Raw genomic sequence first — 23,595 nt, forward strand, 5'->3', positions numbered from 1 at the left:
AGCACTGGTGTTAACCATGGGAAACGCTGATGCAACGCCTTAACTCTGATTAAGGTCAGTGAGGAATGTGTCATTCACAAGGAAGTTACCTTGATTGCCTCGGTCAGTTCCAAGTTGAGTTGCTGTGGTACATCTAAAATATCTCTTGCCTGCAGCAGGGTACTGTTGACACTGTTAATCTGTGCCTCCACTACTTCTTGTTGCTTCTATGAGAAAATAGATGAATGAATGAATGAATGAATGAATGAATGAATGAATGAATAAGCTCCCAGAAATGTTGGATACATTTATTATGTTCTTTTGGGTTAGTTGCCTTGATCTATCTTAAAAATGCACTGCTGAACTTCTGTCATCCAATTAAAATTTGGAAGCTGAAGTTATTAGGAGGTTCTGAATTAAGAAAAATGGAATTTTAAAAGAGAGAAGATAATAGCTAGTTTAATTGACCCCTATTGTGGCATGTCACTTTTGCACAGTCTGTTTTTAGTCATTCAGTAACGCTGCCAAGAGCGACACACATGACTTTCTGAAACAAGACTTGAAACAGTTAATATATCTTAGGCAATTTCTGAGAAAAGACTTGAAATATAGAAAAAGCAGATTGAGAAAGCAGTGGATTGGGAAGAAAGGTAGGTGGTGTATTTTCCTGAGTTGTTACTAGCCTCACTGTAGTACAGTAGTAGCAATAGTAGTTTTACTTACCCGCCCTTAACCAGAAAGTCCCAGGGCAGGTTACATGATGTGAAAACACAATAAACACAATAAAAAAACGATACCTTGCAACACCTTACAGGAAGGACACCAAAATCTGTTCTTCAATTTTCAAAGACCAGGGCAAAGAAGTGCACATTTATAGCCAGGGCTTTGTACATTTCATATCAAGAGAAACCCATTTTGTATATGATCTTTTCTGCAGCCAAACATGGCAGCAACAAAACGCATAGGGCAGCATCCAGCTAAACAGTTTCACCAGTGCAAGGACCTCTAGCTGTACTTCCCCTCCCTCCCCTCTGTCCACATTCCCCCTGCGTGACCCTTAAATCTGCTCTGTGGTTTACTCCAACCTCTGGAGCAGATTTTGGAATCATGCTGGGAAAGGAAACAATTCCTGAAATCACCATCCTCTCTTTCCAATGTCCTAGTCAGGGCAGGAGGAGGAGAATGTTCTTCACAGATTCACAGTGCAATATACTGCATGGTACCTCCTGCCTTCGGAATGTGGCGGTGCTTTCTTTATTTCTAGCTTCTGCTTTCTTAATGTCATCAACAGCCTGGTCCAGGGCCTTCTGCAAATCTGCAAGCTTGGTGTTGTAATCCCCAAGCTGGTCCAAAACGACAGGTATCAGAGATCTGGTTTCATTGTATGTCTGTCTCCACTTTTCCACTTCTTTTAGCACTAAGAGAAGATAAAGCTGGTTAACCATTGTGAATGGCTTTACTCTTGGTTTCTGCAGCAAGTTTAGCCACACATTGTTAGGGATGGACAAACTGTTGCCAATTTCTTTCATTTTCTCATTTCAGTTCAGTTCTTCACATTTCCATATCTGTTTGCAATTACTATTTTTTTAATTGTAAAAATTCATTAGCATTTCAGGACAAATTTATCCTAATAAACTATATTCGGGGTTGGTGGTCGTACGACAGCACACAGAGTGTAACAAGGACTGAGAGATTGTGGGGGGGGGAGGGGGGCTCGTTTAATCTCACTGTAAACAAGTGGTACAGTGACAATAAAGTATTTCTATTTCTATATATTCTGGATGCAATTTTGCCTAATGTACACATTTCTGCAGAAACCCCCCCCATAGAATGCATTTATAAATATAATTTTGATGAATATATGCTTTTATATGCACTTTACATTATTGTACACATTACATGGCTGGAGAATTGCATTGCAAAATTCAGAAAAGTGTGAACTTTGAAGCTCCTGCAACCAATCAGAAGCCGCAGAAGCCCCATCGGACATTCAGGTTCCAAAAGAATGTTTGCAAACCGGAACAATCACTTCCAGGTTTGCGGCATTTGGGATCCAAGGTACGACTGTACTCTTTTATATGACTTGCACATGATTTTGAATTAATTGGTGTCATCATGGCTGACCACTCATAAAGATCTGTGAGTATGTATTTCAATATGCAACTGTGCTTTTCCAATGCCACATTACACTGTCTTGACAGAAGGAAAACTCACACTCTTGTGCTGCATCAGATTCTTCGTATGCAAGTGGTATCTGAATAGTGAATGGCTTGCGACGTTTGATATCCTTCACCATTTCTTCTGCTGCCTTGAGCTTCTGAATGATATCCTCAGGCCTCAGGTCATGTTCAATGCCATAGTATTCCACCTTGCTGCTGACTTCTGTGAACAAACCCCAGGCACATAAAGCAATAATGAATTGTGATTGAACAACTACACAAGCCCCCTTGAATTATAGGTTTCTGACAAGACCCTGAATGTTTCATATCTTTATTGATATGTTTATAGTCCCTTCCCCCTGATGTCCTTTAGGGTACCCAACTCTTGTGCCCATGTGGTTTTCTTTCTCTGTATTGTAGAAACAGCCTTTTGGCCAGTTGCAAAAATCATTTGTTGGTAACAACTCATTTTCTAGAATTGCAAACCTGCACTTATAAGAACATTGGATTATGCAGAATTTGTAGTTGGTAGCAAACATTTCACGATACACCAGTGGCATGGAACTTGTGCCTCTTTTGTACAAAGTTGCAATGCTTTCAGGGGGCTGCTTTTATGCTATCTCTCTTGATCAATAAGCTAGTATGAATAAATAGCAGTTTTATAAGTCCCAGGGCAGCAGGAAGATTTAATAATTCAACATCTATTGTATTTGGTTACAAATGGAAAACAGCTCTAAATTCTTTTTTGCAGTTTGTTTCTTTTTCACCCCCAAATGTGCTATTCTTTCAGAAACTCAGAGCTAGTTCTCCTGTTTGTATTCTGATAAAGTAATAATAAATGTTGGGGGGGGGGGGACCAACAACTGGTATTTTGATGGCTACGTAGACATAATGATCTCAAAGATCTCAGTCAAAATACTTAAGTTTGCTAAGAGTTGTCTAGACAGGACTTGGGCATTTCCCCCCATGTTTGAAAGAAACAAACCACAACATTCTGGTGGACTGCTGATTGGCATCAGCACAGGGAGCCTTTTTCACTTCCTGTTACACCCTCACTGTAGCCACATTATCACTGCTCTTACACAGGAAATTGAATGTATTGTTTCAATACACACAGGAAACTTCATCTGACACTCATCCGCACAGCTGGTAGGAGCAACTGTGAGACCGATGTGTAGCTTGCACAGCTATTTTCCTTCTCTCAGCACAAAAATGTATTGGGGTGGTACAAGAAAGCCTGATTACTTCTCCCGTACTTGTATTGCTCCTGTGATGACTTTTGTCCATTGGCAGTCTCGCCATTTTGTTCTCGCTATTTAGATGAACGAAGACAAAACACAGATTTACCTTGGATATTATCTATCATATTTCCAAGTGCCTCCACAAGAACAGCCGCACGGTCAATGCTCTTCATGGTTTCCTTCTGTATCAATTGGCCTTTGCTGGATTCTTGATTTCCCTATGAATAAACCATGCAATTGCAATATTAGATTTTCTTTTCAATCTCCAGGCATGTGCAGGTCTGACTAGTGTAAGCAAAATCCGTCTGATGAGTGCAGGAAGGTCTATTGAGCGTATAAATGATATTTGGCAACGTTGGAATAAAAGAGCTGCATCTCATTAGGTGCTTGGTATTTACAATGCAGGCTTTGGAAACCTGCTCCACATTTCTGTGTCATTTGCTGCACTCAAACCGTCACTTATCGGATCCAACTCTGAAGCTGAAGCTGATCCTTATGCAAACTTCGCTGGGAAAGAAGTTTCATTGAATATAGTGGGATTTATATCTGAGCAGGGGACGCAGGTGGCGCTGTGGGTTAAAGCCTCAGCGCCTAGGACTTGCCGATCGAAAGGTCGGCGGTTCGAATCCCTGCGGCGGGGTGCGCTCCCGCTGCTCGGTCCCAGCGCCTGCCAACCTAGCAGCTCGGTCCCAGAGCCTGCCAACCTAGCAGTCCGGGTGCAAGTAGATAAATAGGGACCGCTTACCAGCGGGAAGGTAAACGGTGTTTCCGTGTGCGGCTCTGGCTCGCCAGAGCAGCGATGTCACGCTGGCCACGTGACCCGGAAGTGTCTCCGGACAGCGCTGGCCCCTGGCCTCTTAAGTGAGATGGGCGCACAACCCCAGAGTCTGTCAAGACTGGCCCGTACTGGCAGGGGTACCTTTACCTTTACCTTATATCTGAGCAAATTTTCTGCACAAAATATTTGGCAACCACATATGCAACATTATCTTGATGATCTTTTTAATAAGCAGCTTCTGAAGGAGGCAATTTGGTAAAGGAGGAGATGTATGTGTGTGTGGAAAAGTAGATTAGAAAAATGGTGAACAGGAAAAATTGTTCCCCATTCCCCTTCTCATGGTAATTTTGATTTTCTTTTAAGTCATTAGGCTTTTTTAAAAAACATACACATGTCTTCATGGCATGTAGTGTCTAGTTTTGTCATATAACGTGACTCAGTGTGTCACCTTCTTTTGCAAATCAGTGCTTTGCTTGCTGAAGCACCAGGTGGCGCTTTCAACCAGTTGGAAAAAAAATGAGTCTAAGATCACATAGCCACTTCCTCAAATCATGAGAACAAATCTCCCTTGTGTCCTCTCCTGATACTGAAATGTACAGTTAAAACACATTTGTTGGTGTAGGATTGAAGACCTGAATTTCTTCCTGTTAGTGCTGTGCTTATGGGAATCTGCTTTTAGAGGGCTTTTTATGTTAAGGGCTGCATTCCCTCATAAGTGGTCTGTCAGAGGCCATATCCTGGCAGTGGACATATTCAGAGTCAGAGGGAGTGGGGCAGCCCCCTTTTCTTGCTCTTTCTGCAATTCCCTTCTCTCTCTCTCTGCAATCCCGTTTCCCTTTGCTTTTTTCCTCCTTGCCACTCTGATGAAATCAGACTATTTGTTTCATGAAATTAGGTAGGGGGCCACAGATTGCCCAGGCTTATTTTAGACATTGGAATTTCCAGCCATACTCTACTTAGAAGAGCTTTTTTTAAATTAAAAAATCCATTCTTTTGATAGAATTATCAAAATGTGTATCCTGTTTCTGGGCCTGTTCCAAAAAATAGCTGGGAATATATATATATATATATATATATATATATATATATATATATATATGCAGGTTTTGGTGTCCTCGGGTGTCTTCCCGTGTAAAAGTTGGGGTGTCTAGGCGACGTTTCGACGAGGTCTCACTCGTCATCTTCAGGCTGGTGCTTTCGGCTTCTTGTTACTGGAACAGAGCGGGATCTCAATGTTTGAGTTCCTATAAATACTGTAGAGGGGGTGTGGTGTCTAGCCTCCAATGTTCTGGGCAGAGAGGAAGTTCCCAGGCTAGTGTGCCTTTTCTTCTTTTGTTCCTTAATTACTTGAGAGATACCTTGAGTGATTTCTTGAGTGATATCCTGAGTACCACACCAATCAACCACACCAGACCCAAACCCAGACCCTCTCCACAGATGAATTACTGACACCATCCAGTAGCCAATCCATGGTGGCACCTCCGGATGCTGCACCCCCCTGCAATCCCTACACAGATCTGGCTGACACAAGCCACAAAACCACAGCTCGCCCCTATACACGAAGCCAAGCCAAAGCACAACTAAGTGCAATACAGCCATCTTCTCAGGAAAACTCTTCACAAAGTTCAAGAGGTCAAGACACAAAGACTTTAGCAACTAATCCACACCTAATGACCCACCTAAGTGGTACTCAGGATATCACTCAAGAAATCACTCAAGGTATCTCTCAAGTAATTAAGGAACAAAAGAAGAAAAGGCACACTAGCCTGGGAACTTCCTCTCTGCCCAGAACATTGGAGGCTAGACACCACACCCCCTCTACAGTATTTATAGGAACTCAAACATTGAGATCCCGCTCTGTTCCAGTAACAAGAAGCCGAAAGCACCAGCCTGAAGATGACGAGTGAGACCTCGTCGAAACGTCGCCTAGACACCCCAACTTTTACACGGGAAGACACCCGAGGACACCAAAACCTGCATTCCTGTACCCGTGAAAATCTACGAAAGCAAATATATATATATATATATATATATAAATATATATAAAATTACACCAAACAACAGCAGCACTATACACTAAAGTATTTGCTATAATGAGAAATACAGAATACAGGAAAGAAAAGCTTCTTTTCCAGTGTGTTAGGCACAGCCAGTACAGCAAAATAAATAAATAATAATAAACATGTGTGTGATCACATGTAACATGTATTGTTTTTATTTCAGCAGCTACCCCATAGTCTAGGGATGGGGAGCTTCCAGACTATAGGCCAAAAGGAACCCACTAAGGTGTCTGTCTCTTTCTAACTGTGCCGCATGCATTTATAACTGAATTTGTGGCATATGTGGTGTGTATGTGAGAATGTGATGTGAGTGAAGGGGGTTAGTGGTGTGTGTGTGTGTGTGTGTGTGTGTGTGTGTGTGTGTGTATGTGAACTGTGTGTGTACAGCCTTTGACCAAGAGTATGCAGACCTTGAGTGGGGTGGTTCTTCAGCTCCACCACAGAGATTATATGATTGAGAACTTTTGATGTGATCTAATGTTTATAACAGGATTGGGGAACTTGTGACCCTTCATATGTTACTAGACTACAAATCAAAACATTCCTGATGCTGGCTAATGGGAGTCCAAGACTATCTGGAGGGCAGCAGGTTCTCCAGGTAGGAGCTGTACTGTTGTGGCTTTTGCACCACAAATATAATTTCGTGATCCACAAAAGATGCCTGATTAGCTCATCCCTACCAGAAAATTATGATCCTTATTTAAGCGTCTGCTACTTACTGTGTAAACGATTACTGCTGATAATTGACAAGCTTGGGGAAGACTTTGAAGTATATTATTGTGCTAATGGAAATGCTACAAAAACTTCCATGCACAGCACCCATAGCTTGAAATATCCAAAAGAGAAAGAAAAGCAACTGAATGTCATTTATCTTGATTACTGTAATCAGTTTAAATTAGAATTTGAAGTAGGCATGCCATATTTCCATTAGGGGGAAAAAAGGAGCACCAAGTGAATAACAGACAAGCAGCATGTGGAGGAAGCTGCCTTCTGTCAGGTACACCTTATGCTACTTGCCTTATGCTACTTGTTCACCTAGCTCTGTCCTAGCCTGAGGGGCAGCAAATTTCCAGGGTTCAAACAGGAGTCCATCAAAACTTTTTAACTGATAATGTCAGGGGTTGAAACTGGGACCTTATGCATGTAATGTGGCTCTTCAGGTGATCATTGACCATGCTGGTTGGGGCTGATGGGACTTGGAGTTCAACAACATCTGCAGAGCCACCAGTTCACCACATCTGATGTTCTGCAACTGAAGCATGGCCCCTCATAAATGGAGCCCCACATTAAGATATATTTTATGTATGTTTTGAGGACAAACCCATACTATTATGCCAAACTTTTTTCTTCATGTGAACATTTCTCCCCTCCCTCATCGCCTCCCCATGCACACACATTTTTTAAAAAATAAAAAAGTGTTTTGTGTTATGCAAAATTAAATAATTCTTTAGTAATTCGTTGAGCTCCTAGGACTCATAAGGGTAGATTGCACAAGTGTGGGAATCATCAAATACTCTTTGATGGCCCGGCAGCAAGGCAATAGGAAATTTCCTACCCATTCCCAAAATGTTCCTTTCACAGTTTTCAGTCACAAATGCTTCATCCCCATTTACACAAGAAAACGGGGAAATGGTCAGAGATCTCCAGTGGAAATAACTAACTCTGTATCTGCATCTGATGTGACCTATTTGATCATAAATGTAAAAAACACAATTGTCACAGACTGTATTTTCTGCATCCAGTTGACACATAACTACAACCTGAACAGTTTTCCCATTTACATTCATATGTAAATACCTGATTACTTGTCTGTTCCTGCTGTTAACCAAGTACTAGGAATATGCTTTTGATGTGCTGATGACATGAAGCTCTCTGGGGAAGGGGTGAGGGAGGGTCATTGGATGCTGGGGCAGGGACTCATGTTTTTGAGTTCTGAATACAGTGTGGTTTTACATTGTATATTTTTGTGTGTTTGAAACTAAAAAATATATGTTAAAAATACCTGATTACCGAAGATCACACTCAATGCATCTGATGTAAATGGGTTCCATGAAGGCTTATGCCATAATAAAATTTGTGAGATCTTAAGATGCCACAGGATTCTGCCTTTTTTGCTGTAAGAGATAAATATGCCCCTGTGGAATTTGTTAACCCTTGTCCCTCAGGTCTATCTATACATGTAGCATTAATCCGTCTTACTACCCAATGAAGTTCACAATAACTTCCATAGAATTAACAAGCTTTATCAAAGGAAATGAAACCACAAAATGGCAAGCAAACCTTTTCATCAAGTGCGTTGATTTCCTTCAGCAGCTCTGTCATTTCAATTGTAGCATTATCAATCTGGCTCTTCCTCAGCAGAGAATGGTTATCCTTTTCTGACAATTCTTCCTAATAAAGCAAAACAAAACACAAGGGTTGGTTGAGTTGTTTTTAACGAAGCCTCTTCATTCAGTACAGGTGAAAGCCAATTTCCTCAATTTTTTTTAAATGAGCATCATCAAAATAGCACACTGATGAAGTACTTAGTGAATGTCATAGAATCACAGTGCTGGAAGGACCTCATGGGGCAGCTAGGCTGACCTACTGCAGTGAGGCTGGAGTTACTAGCTCTAAATCGTCACTGACAGATGTTTGTTTAGTGCTTTATTAAAAATGTCCATTGAGGACAATTACATAGATTCCCAGGGAATTTGTCCTATTGTCTGAGGGAGGATTCACATTCCTGGTCTGGACTTGTTTGTTCTTTCCATACCGTGCATGCCACTCTGCATACCATCCCAGTGCAAAGTGGCCAGGGGGCCTGACGCTTTTTGTTGTTATGGGGTATGGGAGCATGGGTACAGAGTTACTAAAGCTCAACGTGTTGCTACCTTTTGCGTGTGCACTGCTCTTGTCTGCTGTGGGGAGCAGCACACAAGCAGAATATAACCCCCCAAATAAAGCATGAATTTGAACTTACTATTCTTACAGGATTTTTACAGGTTACAGGATTTTTTAAAAAATTGATCACTAAACTGTATAGCTTCTTATACTATAGGTCCAATGCCCCCTTTTCTGTTCTTAGATGTGAGGGAAAACAACTGTCTTCCTGCTATGATGGAAAATGGCTCTGGAAAGTACCAAAAGGCAATAGGGCATTCAGGAGATAATAAGAACACCTTTCAGCCTTGGTCAAGGCCCACAGATATGCATGGTCTGGCTGTCAATCAAGGGAACACTGAGTGCTAGAGTGAGAAGGATGTGGCAAGAGCCAACCTCCACACACACCTACCATCTTGCTTATGAACCTCTTTTATATATCTAATGGAGGTAATTCCCCTCTCTCATTTACAGCTTCTCCCCCCACCAACTTGTTCTACTTTTTTCCTCAAAGGCACTGCAGCAGGTAATGCTTCCAAACACCAGTTGCTGGAAAACACAGGTGGGGAAAGTGCTGTTGTGTCCAGGTGCAGCTTGCATGTTTCCCACAGACAACTGTTTTGCCACTGCCACAAAAGCAAGCTGGACGAGATGGGCAGTTGGCCTGATCCTGTTGGCTCCTATGTTCTTAGTTCCAATTCATTAACTTCTTGTCTTCTTTCTCTTTGCGCAGAGTACTACAGCAGCCTATGCTGCTCTATGATCGCTGGAAGGACACATGCTGAAGCTGAGGCTCCAATACTTCTCATCTCATGAGAAGAGAAGACTCCCTGGAAAAGACCCTGATGTTGGGAAAGACGGAGGGCACAAGGAGAAGGGGACGACAGAGAACGAGATGGTTGGACAGTGTTCCTGAAGCTACCAGCATGAGTCTGACCAAACTGCGGGAGGCAGTGGAAGACAGGAGGGCCTGGCGTGCTCTGGTCCATGGGGTCATGAAGAGTCGGTCACAACTAAACAACTAAACAGCAACAATATGCTGTATGGTAACATTTTATCCCACATTTCCCCCAAGAGGGCACTCCAAGCGGGCATACATTGTATTTCCCTTACTTTTACCCTCACAATAATCCAGCAAATCAGGTTATGCTAAAAGAGAATACCTGACAAAAGTTTGCCCAGTGAGCATCATGGGGGTTAACATACCTCAGCTGTCTCCAACCACTACACCTCACAGACTACACCTCACTACACAATTCACTCATGCACATGACTACCGTCTGAGTTTATAACACTTAATTATTCAAACATTTCATCGCTGAAAGCAGAATGTGAGAACTGACTGCATGGAAAAACAGTGGTGATAGATTTTGGATGGCCTGTTCACATGTGTAAAGTATCATGTTGCAGGCATGGCAGGGCCAGCCCGTCCCATTTTGCCGCCTGTGCGAATGGGAAGTTTTGACCCACTACCTCTGCTAGCAGTGGACAAGCGGCACTGGCATCAGCACTGATTTCCAGTGCCACTTCTCTGCCACTGGCAGGGTGTTCATGGCACTGCGGCCTCAGAAGCTTCTGCCACCCATGGCTTCACCTGCCTCATGGGTGGGCTCGGCCTGAGGCACAGAGTGATGGACATGCATCTGAGAACAAGACTCAGACCTTAGATGCATTTCAATCAGGGTGCACAGCCCTTACCCATATTTATATCTGTATTCCTGCATACTCTCCAACATTTCTCTGGTGAAAATAGGGACATCCTGTTCCATAATAATAATTTTACTACTGATATCCTGTCCATCTGACTGGGTTGCCCCAGCCACTCTGAGCAGCTTCCAACATACATATAAACATAATAAAACATTAAAAAAACTTCCCTATACAGGGCTGCCTTCAGATGGCTCAGGGGTGGCATAACTCCATACCCTCCAACGCGGCAGCTAAAAAAGCCAATGCAATTCTGGGCTGCATCAATAGGAGTATAGCATCTAGATCAAGGGAAGTAATAGTGCCACTGTATTCTGCTCTGGTCAGACCTCACCTGGAGTACTGGGTCCAGTTCTGGGCACCACAGTTCAAGAAGGACACTGACAAACTGGAACGTGTCCAGAGGAGGGCAACCAAAATGGTCAAAGGCCTGGAAACGATGCCCTATGAGGAACGGCTAAGGGAGCTGGGCATGTTTAGCCTGGAGAAGAGGAGGTTAAGGGGTGATATGATAGCCATGTTCAAATATATAAAAGGATGTCACATAGAGGAGGGAGAAAGGTTGTTTTCTGCTGCTCCAGGGAAGCGGACACGGAGCAATGGATCCAAACTACAAGAAAGAAGATTCCACCTAAACATTAGGAAGAACTTCCTGACAGTAAGAGTTGTTCGACAGTGGAATTTGCTGCCAAGGAGTGTGGTCTCTTGCAGAGTCTCCTTCTTTGGAGGTCTTTAAGCAGAGGCTTGACAACCATATGTCAGGAGTGCTCTGATGGTGTTTCCTGCTTGGCAGGGGGTTGGACTCGATGGCCCTTGTGGTCTCTTCCAACTCTATGATTCTATGATTCTACATCCTAAGGAAAAGCAGGACATTCTGGGATCAAATCAGAAACTGGGACACCTGTAAAACCAGACTGTCCCTAGCAAATAGGGACACTTGGAGGATCTGTCCCTGCACCCCTGTCCCTAGACAGGGCAGCCATAGCTTCAGGGAATGGCAATTTAAAACAGGAACATGCCAGCAATTGAAAGGATTAACTTCCTTCCTCAGTCTTGATTTGAGGCGTCCCTCTATGGCTGTTTTTAACTGCACCACATCTACTTTGACTCTGACCTTTCTGCAGCATGTTAATGCTGAAGGAAAAGCAGAGACAGAACCAAATAAGGTATAACTGGTACCTTCAGCACATAAGTAGTGGAGTTGAGGTCATTCAAGTGTCTGTGAACAGCAACCCCAGTGGAGATGCTCTGCAGGGTAGCTTTGCTTTCGTCAATGGACTGAACTGCCAAGCCAATATCATCAGTCAAATCCCAAATGCATTTGTCACAACCTGGCAATGAAATGAAATGAAATATGGGCAGTTGGATGGGGAATACATTTCTGCTGAAATCCACTGATTTCTCTTGGAAAAAGGAAGTTTCTATTAGCTTTCCCAGTTGTGAAGATAAAATTGAAATTAGAAAGACAGTGCGAAGAGGATGAGAGAAAAGCTACAAATAAGGATAACCAACTCATTATTGAAGATCTCCTAACTTGTAATCCCATATAGCAATATTGTTTTGCATTTACAAAGACAGTACCCATTGTAATCTGCCATGTTCTCACAACTATATCCAAATAAAGATTTAGCATAATATAGAAACTGTCCACTATACCAGGCAAGAAGAGAAAAATGGCTTAACCACTAAGCAGGTTTTCTACAAAAGAAACAATTTTAGCTATTAAGGAGTGATTTCATAGACAGACTTTTTATATCATGTCATGTTATGCAGACTATGTCTGTATGTAATTTTGTGAAAAATGTATTTTCAAAAAAAAGCCATAAAAATATGTAGAAAAAGCTGCACCCCCTAGCTAAAGACATATTCAGAACTTAATTTCTAAAAGAAGTGCCAGGTTCAGAGTTGCTCAGAAGCCTTACAGACTCTGATGAAGGGTACCATACTATGTCCCCTGTATGGGCTTGCCTGAAGAAAAAAGATGTTTTGGGTTTCCTTCTCTGAGGGGTTCAACCTTAGGAGCCTTCTAAATGCAGTCTGTAACTCCAGCAGTCTTTGTTTCACTGATGTTGGCATTCTGACAAAAATAGGATTGCTCTGCCTGAATTACTGTTCTTTACTCCAAAATATATTAGCGGTGGGCATTATTAAAAAGGGAATTGCACACACACAAATGCAAACTCTGCTTCATTACTGCACACATGTGTTCCACGGTTGAACCCTAGCACTGAAAAAAAGAAAGGTTCTGGGTTAGAGCTCAAATTAAACCCTGTGCCTATTTTTTTTATTTGGCCTCAGTGATGCTTAGACAGTCTATTCCCTGCTGTAGCCTAAGCAATAGTATTTTGCTCTGACGTCACTGGCCTCAAAGATATTAAGATGTAGTGTAGCCTTGTTGATATGACCAAACAGAAGATACCAAACACGGCAAAGGGGTACAGTGGGGTTGTGGCAGCAGCTGCTGCCACTGATCCATGGAATTCAGTGCAGGGCCTGCTGCATCCAAATCTGTGCCTCCCTCCAAGAGCTTGGTATCCCCTGTCCAACAGGACATGTGGAGAACACAATGCTCCACTTCCGCACAAAGGCGCCAGATAATGTATGAACTGGGTTTCCAAATTACAAATTATTCTGGAATCCCTCACCCCACCAATTATTACATGTTTCGTTCTAAACAGCACTGCCATTAGAAGCAACTGTGTCATCGTATCACTGAATCAAGTCTTCGTTTTTAGAGTTAAGGGCAGACAGTATAACCACAATGAACCACAATGTTTTGTATGCTGGGGAGCACTGAGGTTCAAAGTCAGTGCAGTGGCTAACAAGTGAAGGTTATTGCAGATATGCTGCTATTATTATTATTATTATTATTATTATTATTATTATTATTATTATTAGTTTTATATGAAGCATATGTAGCAAAATAAAAACCATTGTGTTTAGAAGGCCTGTTTGATTCTTGACTCCTTTCCTGATATCCTTGATACAAGAGGCTGTATTTGGCCTGTCAGGACTTTTTCTGGACAGAGAAGCTTCCTGCTTTTTTCAGAATGGCCAGCCCCAAAGTGAGTAGCCACATGATTGGAGGGTAGGACTAATGTGTGCCACATGGTAAATAATGGGCTGGGATAAGTATTAAATTCATCTACCACAGGCCCAAGTAATTTGCTCTCTTGGCTCTTTCTCCCACACCGCTACTGAACATGATTTCAGATATGTTTTCATGGCTGCCTCAGTACTGGTCACTAGCATCACTAGCATAATCTTTTTCTTTAGGGTGGGGGACAGGGACAGAGGAAAATAAGCATAATCACATAATCACACCATAACCCTCAATGTATGTCCTTCAAGATAAAGATGCTCTGGAAAGGGGGAAGCTGGAGGACTTTGACAGTGCAGCCAATGTTTCATATAATTGCTATTCTTACTGATTACTGGGCAATCTGTGACTGGAGGAGACATTGGAGGTTCTGCTAGGCATTGCCCTGTTTGACGGTCACAAGGTCCTCCTCTGCAATTGCATGCTAGGAAAGGAGAGAGAGAGAATTTTATAGTAATTGTTTAAAACTGGAAACCTACAACCAAATACTTAACTTCTCTTCTTAGCCCCTTCTTGGTTCCCCACCCCTTCTGACCCTTTCCTTGTATTTACATTGTCTTCATCTACCATTCACATGGAGTCCCCTTTATCAGTATTTCCATAGCTTGACACGGGTCCTTCAGCCATCTTTTCTCTGAGACTCCTGCCTCTTAGCCTCTTTGTCTCATTTCCTGGGAGCTCTTTCCGCTTCTCAGCCTCTCATGCATAGCTACTGCCCCCATGTGATATTTTGATCTCTGCCAAACTGACGTGCTTTTGTTTGCTCATAAAAAACTGAACTGTTAAAAAATTCAAACTGCTATAGGCAGCAGCTGAACAATTTCTCTTCAAAGTAACTAAGTAACATTAAATACATTACTTATGAGGAATAAATTTAAAACCAGAATTCCAAAGGTGTTTTGCCGTGTAATAACAATGCCATTTAGCATTTCTTTATCACATTTGAGAGATAAAATGATAAAGCACAATCCTAATGACCTACAACAGATAAGGTGGAGGCAGATCTTAAATGGTATGTCTCTGTATGTTTTCTGTTACAATTGCACATATTACTGCTATACGTGACTGAAGTAAAATAACAGTCCTTTAAATCTCTCACTGCTTGAATTGTTATTTATTACTGCAGAGATTAAGAACCACAGTATGTCACCTACCACTTAGAAATTCTGTGCTCTTCTAAAGTTTGCATTTTCAGAGTGCGTTAAAACCTTCTGGCCATTTCATCTTATTATGGCTTCTAAAATTAGCTTTGTTCCCAGGGGTAGTTTGTTTTAAAGACATGTAATGTATACATTGCATGGCTAATGAAACACTGAAAAGCAGACAGAAGCCTTTTATGGTTAGCAATGTGAGTATATTAGTCTGTCCTAGTTGCAATGGCACAAAAAGCGGGGCAGCTAATGTGGCAAAAATGGAAAAGAAGCCTCAACTGAAAGTAGCTCCAAAGCAGTGGTTGGTATTTCACTGGTTATTAGCTACAACACCAAAATGAAACATCCAAGGCTACAGGTCTCTAAGTATTAGATGTGGGAGTAAATAGCACAGGAAGATTTTTCCTCTGTGCCATTCTTTTAAGTTTTCCAAAGGCATTGTTAGGGCCAGCCTAGATGTGTCATTAGACCTTGTAAGTCACTAGACCTAAAGGTAAAGGTAAAGGACCCCTGACAGTTAAGTCCAGTCGCAGACGACTCTGGTGTTGCATGTTCATCTTGCTCTATAGGCCGAGGGAGCTGGCGTTTGGTCACAGACAGTTTTTCCGGGTCATGTGGCCAGCATGACTAAGCCACTTTTGGCGCAACGGAACACTGAAACCAGTGCAGTGCATAGAAACACCGTTTATCTTCCTGCCAGAATGGTACCTTGCACTTTTTGGTGTGCTTTTGAACTGCTAGGTTGGCAGGAGCTGGGACCGAGCAAAGGGAACTCAACCCGTTGAGGGGATTCGAACCGCCGACCTTTCAATCGGCAAGTCCAAGAGTTCAGTGGTTTAGACCGCAGCGCCACCCATGTCACCCATTAGACCTAATGCTTTTTTTTTAATTAAAACAACAACAACCTACAAACAACTTGTGGGGTTTGGGAGGGCTACCCCAATCTAGTTTGCCCCCTCTTTACCCATAGGCAGGTTTTGCTTGGATCTTAAAAAGGCATAAATAATGACATAGTTATTATTATTAGTAGTACAGTTGTACATTGCTTGTCGAACGCCTTGGTACTCATATGTTTCGGCTCCCGAATTATCGAAACCCAGAAATGAGTGTTCCGTTTTTTGAACTTTTTTTGGAAGCGGAACGTCCGACGGGGCTTCCAGGGCTTCCAGTTGGCTGCAGGAGCCAATCAAAAGCCACACTTTGGTTTCCAAATGTTTTGGAAGTTGAACGGACTTCCGGAACTGATTCCATTCAACTTCCAAGGTATGACTGTAATAACAGCAGTAGTGTTAATTAAATACATCCATTAAAAAATTCTCAAAGTGATTTACAAGATAAATATACAATAAAATGGACAAAAGCAATAAAACCATACTAAAATGTACATGGACCAAGAATCAATACGAATATCCTTTCCCATCCAGCTAAAAGGTGAACACTAAGAACAGGCCTAAAATTAAACCAATGTTGGAGCCAGGCAAGCCTCCTTGGGGAGAGCATTCCCAGGCAATGGGCAGCCACTGCATGGGGCCACTCTTGCATTATCACCCTCTGCAGACCCTCTGATGATGGTCTTAGAGTCCAAGTAGGTTCATATGGGGGAAAGTGTTGGCGTCAAAAACAATACAAGGCTTTATAGGTAGCCAATAAAGTTAAGCCAGAATCCATGGTCTGTCTCGCTTGGGCTGCTCAAGTCAGCGACTGGACTCCTGAGTTCTGCAATAGCTGCAATTTCCAAGCCATCTTCAGAGGCAGCCCCACAATGTGTAACTACAGCAAGGCTATCCACATCCACATAAAAGTCACAGCTCGGCTACCATCCACAAGTGACAGAAGGCACTCTGCAACCCAGAGGTACCTCCAAGGACAGTAAGGGATCCAGAAGCACTCGCCAACTCTGCACCTGCTTCTTCAGGGTGTGACATGGTGCAAATCCATCCAGAATAGGTTGCACTCCATCCATTCAATCTGAGGAAACCCCTGTTAACAGAACCTCAGACAGCCATTCTGGAAGGATACCATAGCTGATAGTACTGAAAGCTGCCAAGAGATTGAGGAGAATAATTTTCCGTTCAGTCACAGCAGCATTAGCCAACTTCCTTTCTATAAACACGCAAAAAGCAGACTGGCAATAACAGAAATATCTCTGGCCCCAAACCAATGAATGGGCTTAATATGAACATAGCAAATACCTGTGCATATTTTAGCATTTCTGGCATCCCCATAATAACCAGGAGCACATAGTTCACAGTTGAACCCTGTCGTGTTGCGCATGCAGTTGCGACACTGGCCTGTCACTTCATCACAATCCTCAAAGATCAGGTTAGGATCAGAATTGCCACTGCAGTCACATTTTTTACAGGAACTGCCAATCACCAAGGGATTTCCATAGTAACCTGGAGCACACCTGGAAGGAAACACAAATTCAGCAGTGATTAATGGCAATGTCTTGTTAACTCTTTTGCTTGGGGGCATTCTCTGTGGTCAAGTCAACAAAATCAATGTAAGGTGAGGGGCGGTCTGAAGATAGGGAAGTGCTGTGCACCCAATTGTCATGGTCTGATCATGATCTGGTAAATTTTGGATTGGTGGCCATTCTCCCCTGCAGGGATTCTGGACCTGTCCAGATGGTCCACCCTTAGAGACTGATGGAACTGGATAGGTTCCTGAATGCTTGGGTTTTTTTCCAGTGGAAAAAGCAGACAATCCTCGCATCTTACTGTGGAATGGCTAGATGAGATGGGCAGTAGACACAATTGCCTCGTGCGTCCTCTGTTGAGCCCACTGGGCTCTTTGGTTTTCTGGGGAGTTATGGGCTATGAAGCAAGCTGGATTAACAAAGATTAGAGCGCAAGTGGCACAAATCTCACTCTGAAGTTGAACAAACACTGGTTAGTGCACGTGATTGTGCCTACCATGTGGATGTACAGGCAGTGAAGGGGGGGATAGATACTGACCCAATATAATGCCTTGCCCTGAGCTGGTGTGTCTTGAACCTGTCAACATGGGGACCTTTAAGCCAAAGGACTACAAACTGGGACCTCCAGAGTGGGCGAGTCTGTATGCCTTAAGGTATTGGGCCCTTCCACAACAGGAATTCTGCATCACCCAATGCTGGATCAAGATATTTTGATGTGTTCTTTGATTCAAAATTTAAACCTAAGAAGAATTTTAAGCCCTGGAGGAAAGATAATTCCTGACTTCTCAGTTTGTACTCCCATATTCATTCATATTTCTGGATAATTTGGGTAGCTGCATGAGTTGTGGGGAGTTTCTTGCTAAATGAAGCACTGTTTTTCCAGATCTGACAAGTTCTCAGAATAACTTTCAGATGAGAGCCAGCTTTCATCATTCCCAATCCAAGCAGATCTGTCACTGTCACTGACAGAAGAAAGACTTTCTTTGCCCATTTAAAGCAGGGAGGGAATATAAAATCTGTATTTGTAAAACCAAATGTATATTGTCAAGATAAATGACACAAAGGTTCATAATCCTTAACATTTGCACCTGAAAACGTACTTACCTTTCACAGTTTGGCCCTGCATAATTTTCTTTGCACATACAGCGTACCACTCCATTTTTTCTGTAACAGGAAACTGCAAAGCTAAGCATACATAAAGAAAATAGAGATTATGGGTTATGCCACCATCCACTAAAATATTTTGGAGTGATTGACTGTTGTGATCAGTCAATCATCAGAAGGCAAGGAAAGAATGTGGTCTGTGTATTGTTTCCCTTACGAATGAAAAAAAGCATCAAGGATTCTGGCTTACATTCAGTTTTTTCATCTGTTTTTCTATGAAATTATTCTCCAGAGTTAAAATGAGTGCATTTATTTGCCTTGTTTGGAGACATTTATAGCATCAGTGAGATTTGAGGTTTTCAGTTTGCAATTTTTGTGAAAAACAATACTCATACACTTCCTTCTGTAACATTTCAATGACACCATCCCAACAGAGCTTTAGATATTTTCCCCATGAATGGGTTAATTTCTTAAGAAACCGCTCTTTGGGACACAGTAACAGGCCAAAAGTATTCCTGAGCCTTTAAAAGGAGGTTTCATTACAAAAAAGCAATAATAATAATAATAATAAAGTGGTCTTACAATTCCAAGCGAATAAAAAACCTAAGCACATTTGGAGCAGCTGGTATCCAGTTGTTCCAAACAAATGATAGCTCTTTTTAATGAGAACTCTTCCACAAGTTCCCAGGATATCAGATATGGATGGAAATCGTTTGGCCAGACAAAAATATTGAAATAAAATCCACAGAGATGAATCCCAAGAACAACTGTGTATATAATGAATCTGCCATCTTAGAGCTTTTGATACAGTATTTGTCAGACTTCGTAAACCCGTTGGCATGTTATTCACGGGGCTCGTTCCTTTGTTGCAAGCAGAAGAGCAAGCCCTATCTCCTCTCTCACTTTCAAGGTATGAAATCTGATTCTGCTTCCATTTCCCTCGCCATATAAAACAAAGGGATGAAGAAAGGGAAATAAATCATTATAATCATTTAACCCTTTACAAACCCAGTTAACTGACCGGAGAACTAGGCTCTCTCTTTTTTAATTACAAGTTCAAGATAATTCTTTTTAATAAGTCTGAAATCCTAGCCCTTGTAATGGCAGACAGCAATGGGTGTTTTGCTAAACTTCTTACTATCAGAGAAAGTTCTTGTTCTGAAGAGAAGCCATTAAGCTGTGATGAAACAGAACACGTGGAGTAGTTGTAGCTCAGCATACAGGTCCCTTCTAAAAAATGGAAAACCCACCGTTTTCTGGGATGGGATTACAGGGGGACATAAAACAAGCCTACTGGATCAGGCCAGTGGTCCATCTTGTTTAGCATCCTGTTTTCACTGGGAAGCCTGAAAAAAGACCTGAGCACAACAACACTCTAAGCACTCCCAGCAGCTGCCACCTGTTGGGATATTCCGTTCCACCTTAAGAACAGACGCGTGGAATTGTTGTATGTCACATGTCTGTTTACACTCCACCACAGCTTGCTGGGAACTTCTATTTGTGTATTGCTTTTCCTTATGCCGTCTTGCTTGGACACAAAGGAGATTGGACATGTTTTCCTTTTGTCCTGCTGTATGCTGAATAAACTGCTTGTAAATATGCTCACACAACTTCTCCTGCCACTTCTGTTGCATAACGTTTACTCTGCTGAGTAGCTTGCCCTAGCTTCTGAAACTTGGGTCACTGATGCTGCACCAAGGACTAGAGATCGCCCGGCACACTGGCCGGTGGGCTGGGGCCAGCTGGGTGCCTGCCAGTTGCCCCAGTTTCCTAGATGAAGGTAGAAGACAGCCACCATGATCCATACCCACTGATAAGACTTAACCTCTGTGAAAGGACTGCATCCAAAACTCTGCCACAGTCAGCTGATGTTCAAGCGTGTAGCCCCAACAGCTACACTGCGGAAGGGAATTGTGTGCGCAGCATCCATTTGCATGCAATTCCTCATCCGTCTGTGTCGAGCTGACAAATCCTCTGTTTTTTCAGCTCCAGGCAGGAGGCAGGAACAAGGATTTATCAAGAGCTTGCTGTAGACAGCCTTATGTGCATTGGCATGCCACATAAAGACCAAGGGCTTCTGATGTGCTAGACTTGATATATTGCTGAAAAGCAGCTTCACCACTGTAATAAATGTTGTTGCTGTTTGCGGAACCTTGTATTTTGCAAGGCTCCCAATGGGTGGTACACACAATGTAGTGAATGTGTGAAGGTCAGGGACAGGCCTTACCATTGCATGGAAAGGCTAATTTTATAGAGTATCTGCATAACCAGCCATATTGCACAATAATATAAAATAGTGATAAGTGGATATGAATATATTAAAGCAATAGAATTGCCCAGAATTACCAGCGAATGTGCATATTAACCATTCATAGACTACATAGATTCTGTCATTCACGCACACAGCTTTATGTATCTTCCACTGCTTTTGGTGAATGCATGCATTATGCTCTGCCCATACTCTAATTATGGAGATTTGCTGTAAGTAACATATACCTATGATAAGCAGGGGAGCTTTATTTTAGGTCACTAGAACATTGGTCCATCTGGTAAAGAATTGTCTACTCTGATAGGTAGCAGCAATCCAATGATTTATGCAGGGATCTTTCTTATCCCTTCTACACAAGCTCTTTCATTGGAGAGGGTGAGGACTGAATCTACTAAATTCTACTAAAGAGGTAAATGGGGAACCAGCTGATATCATATCTCAACAGGGCTCAAAATGGCGCCCACCAGTTGCCAGTTGTGTTTGGACAGGAGTCCAAACTGGAGGGATTAGACATGTCAAAGCTGTGCATCTGATCCCCTATCTATCAACAATGCCAATGTACAAGCCATCACATAGTTCAAAGTTTAAAAAGAAAAGGGGATTCGGAGATAATCAAATGAATTGTACTTCTTTGTGTGCTTGTTGGAACTGCCGGCGTGACTGGAGAAGTAATAATAATAATGAAAGGAAAAGCTATTGCATTTTCCGAAGCTGACAGTAGAAGCAAATAGGTCAAAATTACTTGTTCTTTTGTCATTTCTCCCTTCCCTTAGAAAGTCTCATGGAATCTGGCCATAAGATGACTTAGCAGAAGGGAGAGCAGCTGCTGGAACCAATAACATAAATCAATTGAGCATACTTGGCAACCAGTGGCAAGGGACAAGGGCAAGGTTGGCAGAAGCTGGGTGCTCCTCTGGTGACATCTCCCAGGTAGCCATCTGGACATTGTTCACAGTGGTCTCCAGTTGTGTTTCTTTGACAATCCTGCAATTAAATAGAAAGAAGGAGGAGGACAATTGTGAACAGCAAAGGAAGGGACTTCGAATTCATGCCTAGCAGAAAGCATTAAAATAAACATCTTTGGCAAGCAGAATGAGAAGACCTTCTGCCCTTTACAAAAACCTTCCAGGAATCGACTGAGTAAACTGAAAGGGCTTGGAATTGGCAGTGCAGTGCCAATGGAGATCTTTTGAACAGTAATGCTAGACTGCCAGATATTTTTTTGACAAAACAGCCTACAAGAGCAAGGCTATCTCTGGAGGCATATATCTGGAGGCAGTTCTGACTCACTCTGTACAACTTTTGTATCTCCTACAGTAAAAGAAGTTGTTAGCATTCAGAATTGTCCAATAAACAATCCCTCTTATTGATATCTCCTCATTCAAGACTGGTCACTGATGTATATTCCGGTGAACCTACAATTATTATTACATTTCAAAGAGAATGCATACTGATATGAGAAGTCTGGTCCTTCTTTGTAAAATAATGATTGAAAGGGAGTCTCAGTGAAAACTGCAGGTTAGCAGTGATTGAAAGGTTGGTGTTAGTCACTTTATTAAGAAATTGCATATTCATTATTCTTAACAGAGTGGTGCATAACATTGTTGTAGCCTTCAGAAAATGAAAGAGAAGAAAATGATCTTTTAAAAACCCTCAAATTTCAACAAAGCAACATGTTTTAGTGATAAGGGAATGCAGGTGGTGCTGTGGTCTAAACAACTGAGCTTGGGCTTGCTGATCGGAAGGTTTGCAGTTCGAATCTGTGCCAGGGGGTGAGCTCCCGTTGCTCTGTCCTAGCTTCTGCCAACCTAGCAGTTTGAAAGCATCCCAGTGCAAGTAGATAATTAGGTACTGTTGTAGTGGGAAGGTAAATGGCATTTCCATGAGCTCTGGCACTTCTCAGGATCCTCTGTGCACCAGTAGCAGTTTAGTCTTGCTGGCCACATGATGCAGAAAGCTGTCTGTGGACAAACGCTGGCTCCCTTGGCCTGAAAAGCAAGATGAGCACCACACCCCATAGTCACCTTTGACTGAACTTAGCCATCCAGGGGTCCTTTATCTTTAGTGAAAGCTTTTAGTATGGTATTTTTGTTTTTTAAGAACTTATTTGCAGTTTGTAGAGACTTTATACATCACTTTGCATTTTAGTCATTTGAAAGCGCAGGGCAGAATTTTATGTGTTTGCTACTGTAATACATATCCATGCCACAAATGTTCCCTGAGTGTCATGTTCAAGCCTTCCAACTAATAGCTGTTTGACACCTGTACCTATTGCTGCTAAAGGCAGTACAGTGACAAAACTCCTGTGACAAAGCTCAATTATCTGTGAGAATCAGGGTCAACCCAACATTAAGTACAGCAAAGCAACTGCCTCAGGCACCAGAAACCAGAGAGTAGGCAGAGGTGACAATGTATTGGCAAATGCCTGCCTGCCATTCCCTAAGCTAGCCTGCTTTCTTCAGGTGCGATCAGTAGCAGCCACTGAGGTAGCTTCTATTGCTCTCTTGGCATTCCAACACAGTGGGTTGCTGCATTGGAGAGGGGGAGGGACGAGGCTAGAGTCCCACCTGTGTCACTTCACCAGCTCTATTTGTTCAGCCTCAGGCAGGGAGCAAGAACAAGGTTTTATCAAGAACCGAGGAAGGCCTCATTATTATACCATTATACAATTATACCATTCATTATTACTTTTGACGAAATATGCATCCACTTACCTGGGACTAAGCGTCACTGCATTCAGTAGGTCTTAATTCTAAGTAGATATGG

At 42.3% G+C, this 23,595-nt stretch overlaps 1 protein-coding gene across 2 annotated transcripts in view; it reads right to left on the minus strand.

The window, feature by feature from the left end:
• The window catches only part of LAMA4 (laminin subunit alpha 4), a 74,854-nt gene that overhangs the window by 30,660 nt on the left and 20,599 nt on the right, over positions 1-23,595 (minus strand). For both annotated transcript variants that reach the window (XR_014562237.1, XM_083731032.1), the window contains exons 3-12: positions 21,689-21,813; positions 18,561-18,641; positions 17,230-17,444; positions 14,215-14,310; positions 11,966-12,117; positions 8,498-8,608; positions 3,486-3,597; positions 2,194-2,361; positions 1,203-1,396; positions 90-206 (exon numbers count right to left, since the gene is read on the minus strand). Coding sequence is in view for 1 of the 2 variants with exons in the window: in XM_083731032.1 (XP_083587158.1) it covers positions 90-206; positions 1,203-1,396; positions 2,194-2,361; positions 3,486-3,597; positions 8,498-8,608; positions 11,966-12,117; positions 14,215-14,310; positions 17,230-17,444; positions 18,561-18,641; positions 21,689-21,813 (1,371 nt within the window). In the remaining variant the exon portion in view is untranslated. The remainder of the gene's footprint in view (positions 1-89; positions 207-1,202; positions 1,397-2,193; positions 2,362-3,485; positions 3,598-8,497; positions 8,609-11,965; positions 12,118-14,214; positions 14,311-17,229; positions 17,445-18,560; positions 18,642-21,688; positions 21,814-23,595) is intronic.

This window comes from Podarcis gaigeae (genome assembly GCF_964106915.1).
Source record: "Podarcis gaigeae genome assembly, chromosome: 3".
NCBI classification, from domain to species: domain Eukaryota; kingdom Metazoa; phylum Chordata; class Lepidosauria; order Squamata; family Lacertidae; genus Podarcis; species Podarcis gaigeae.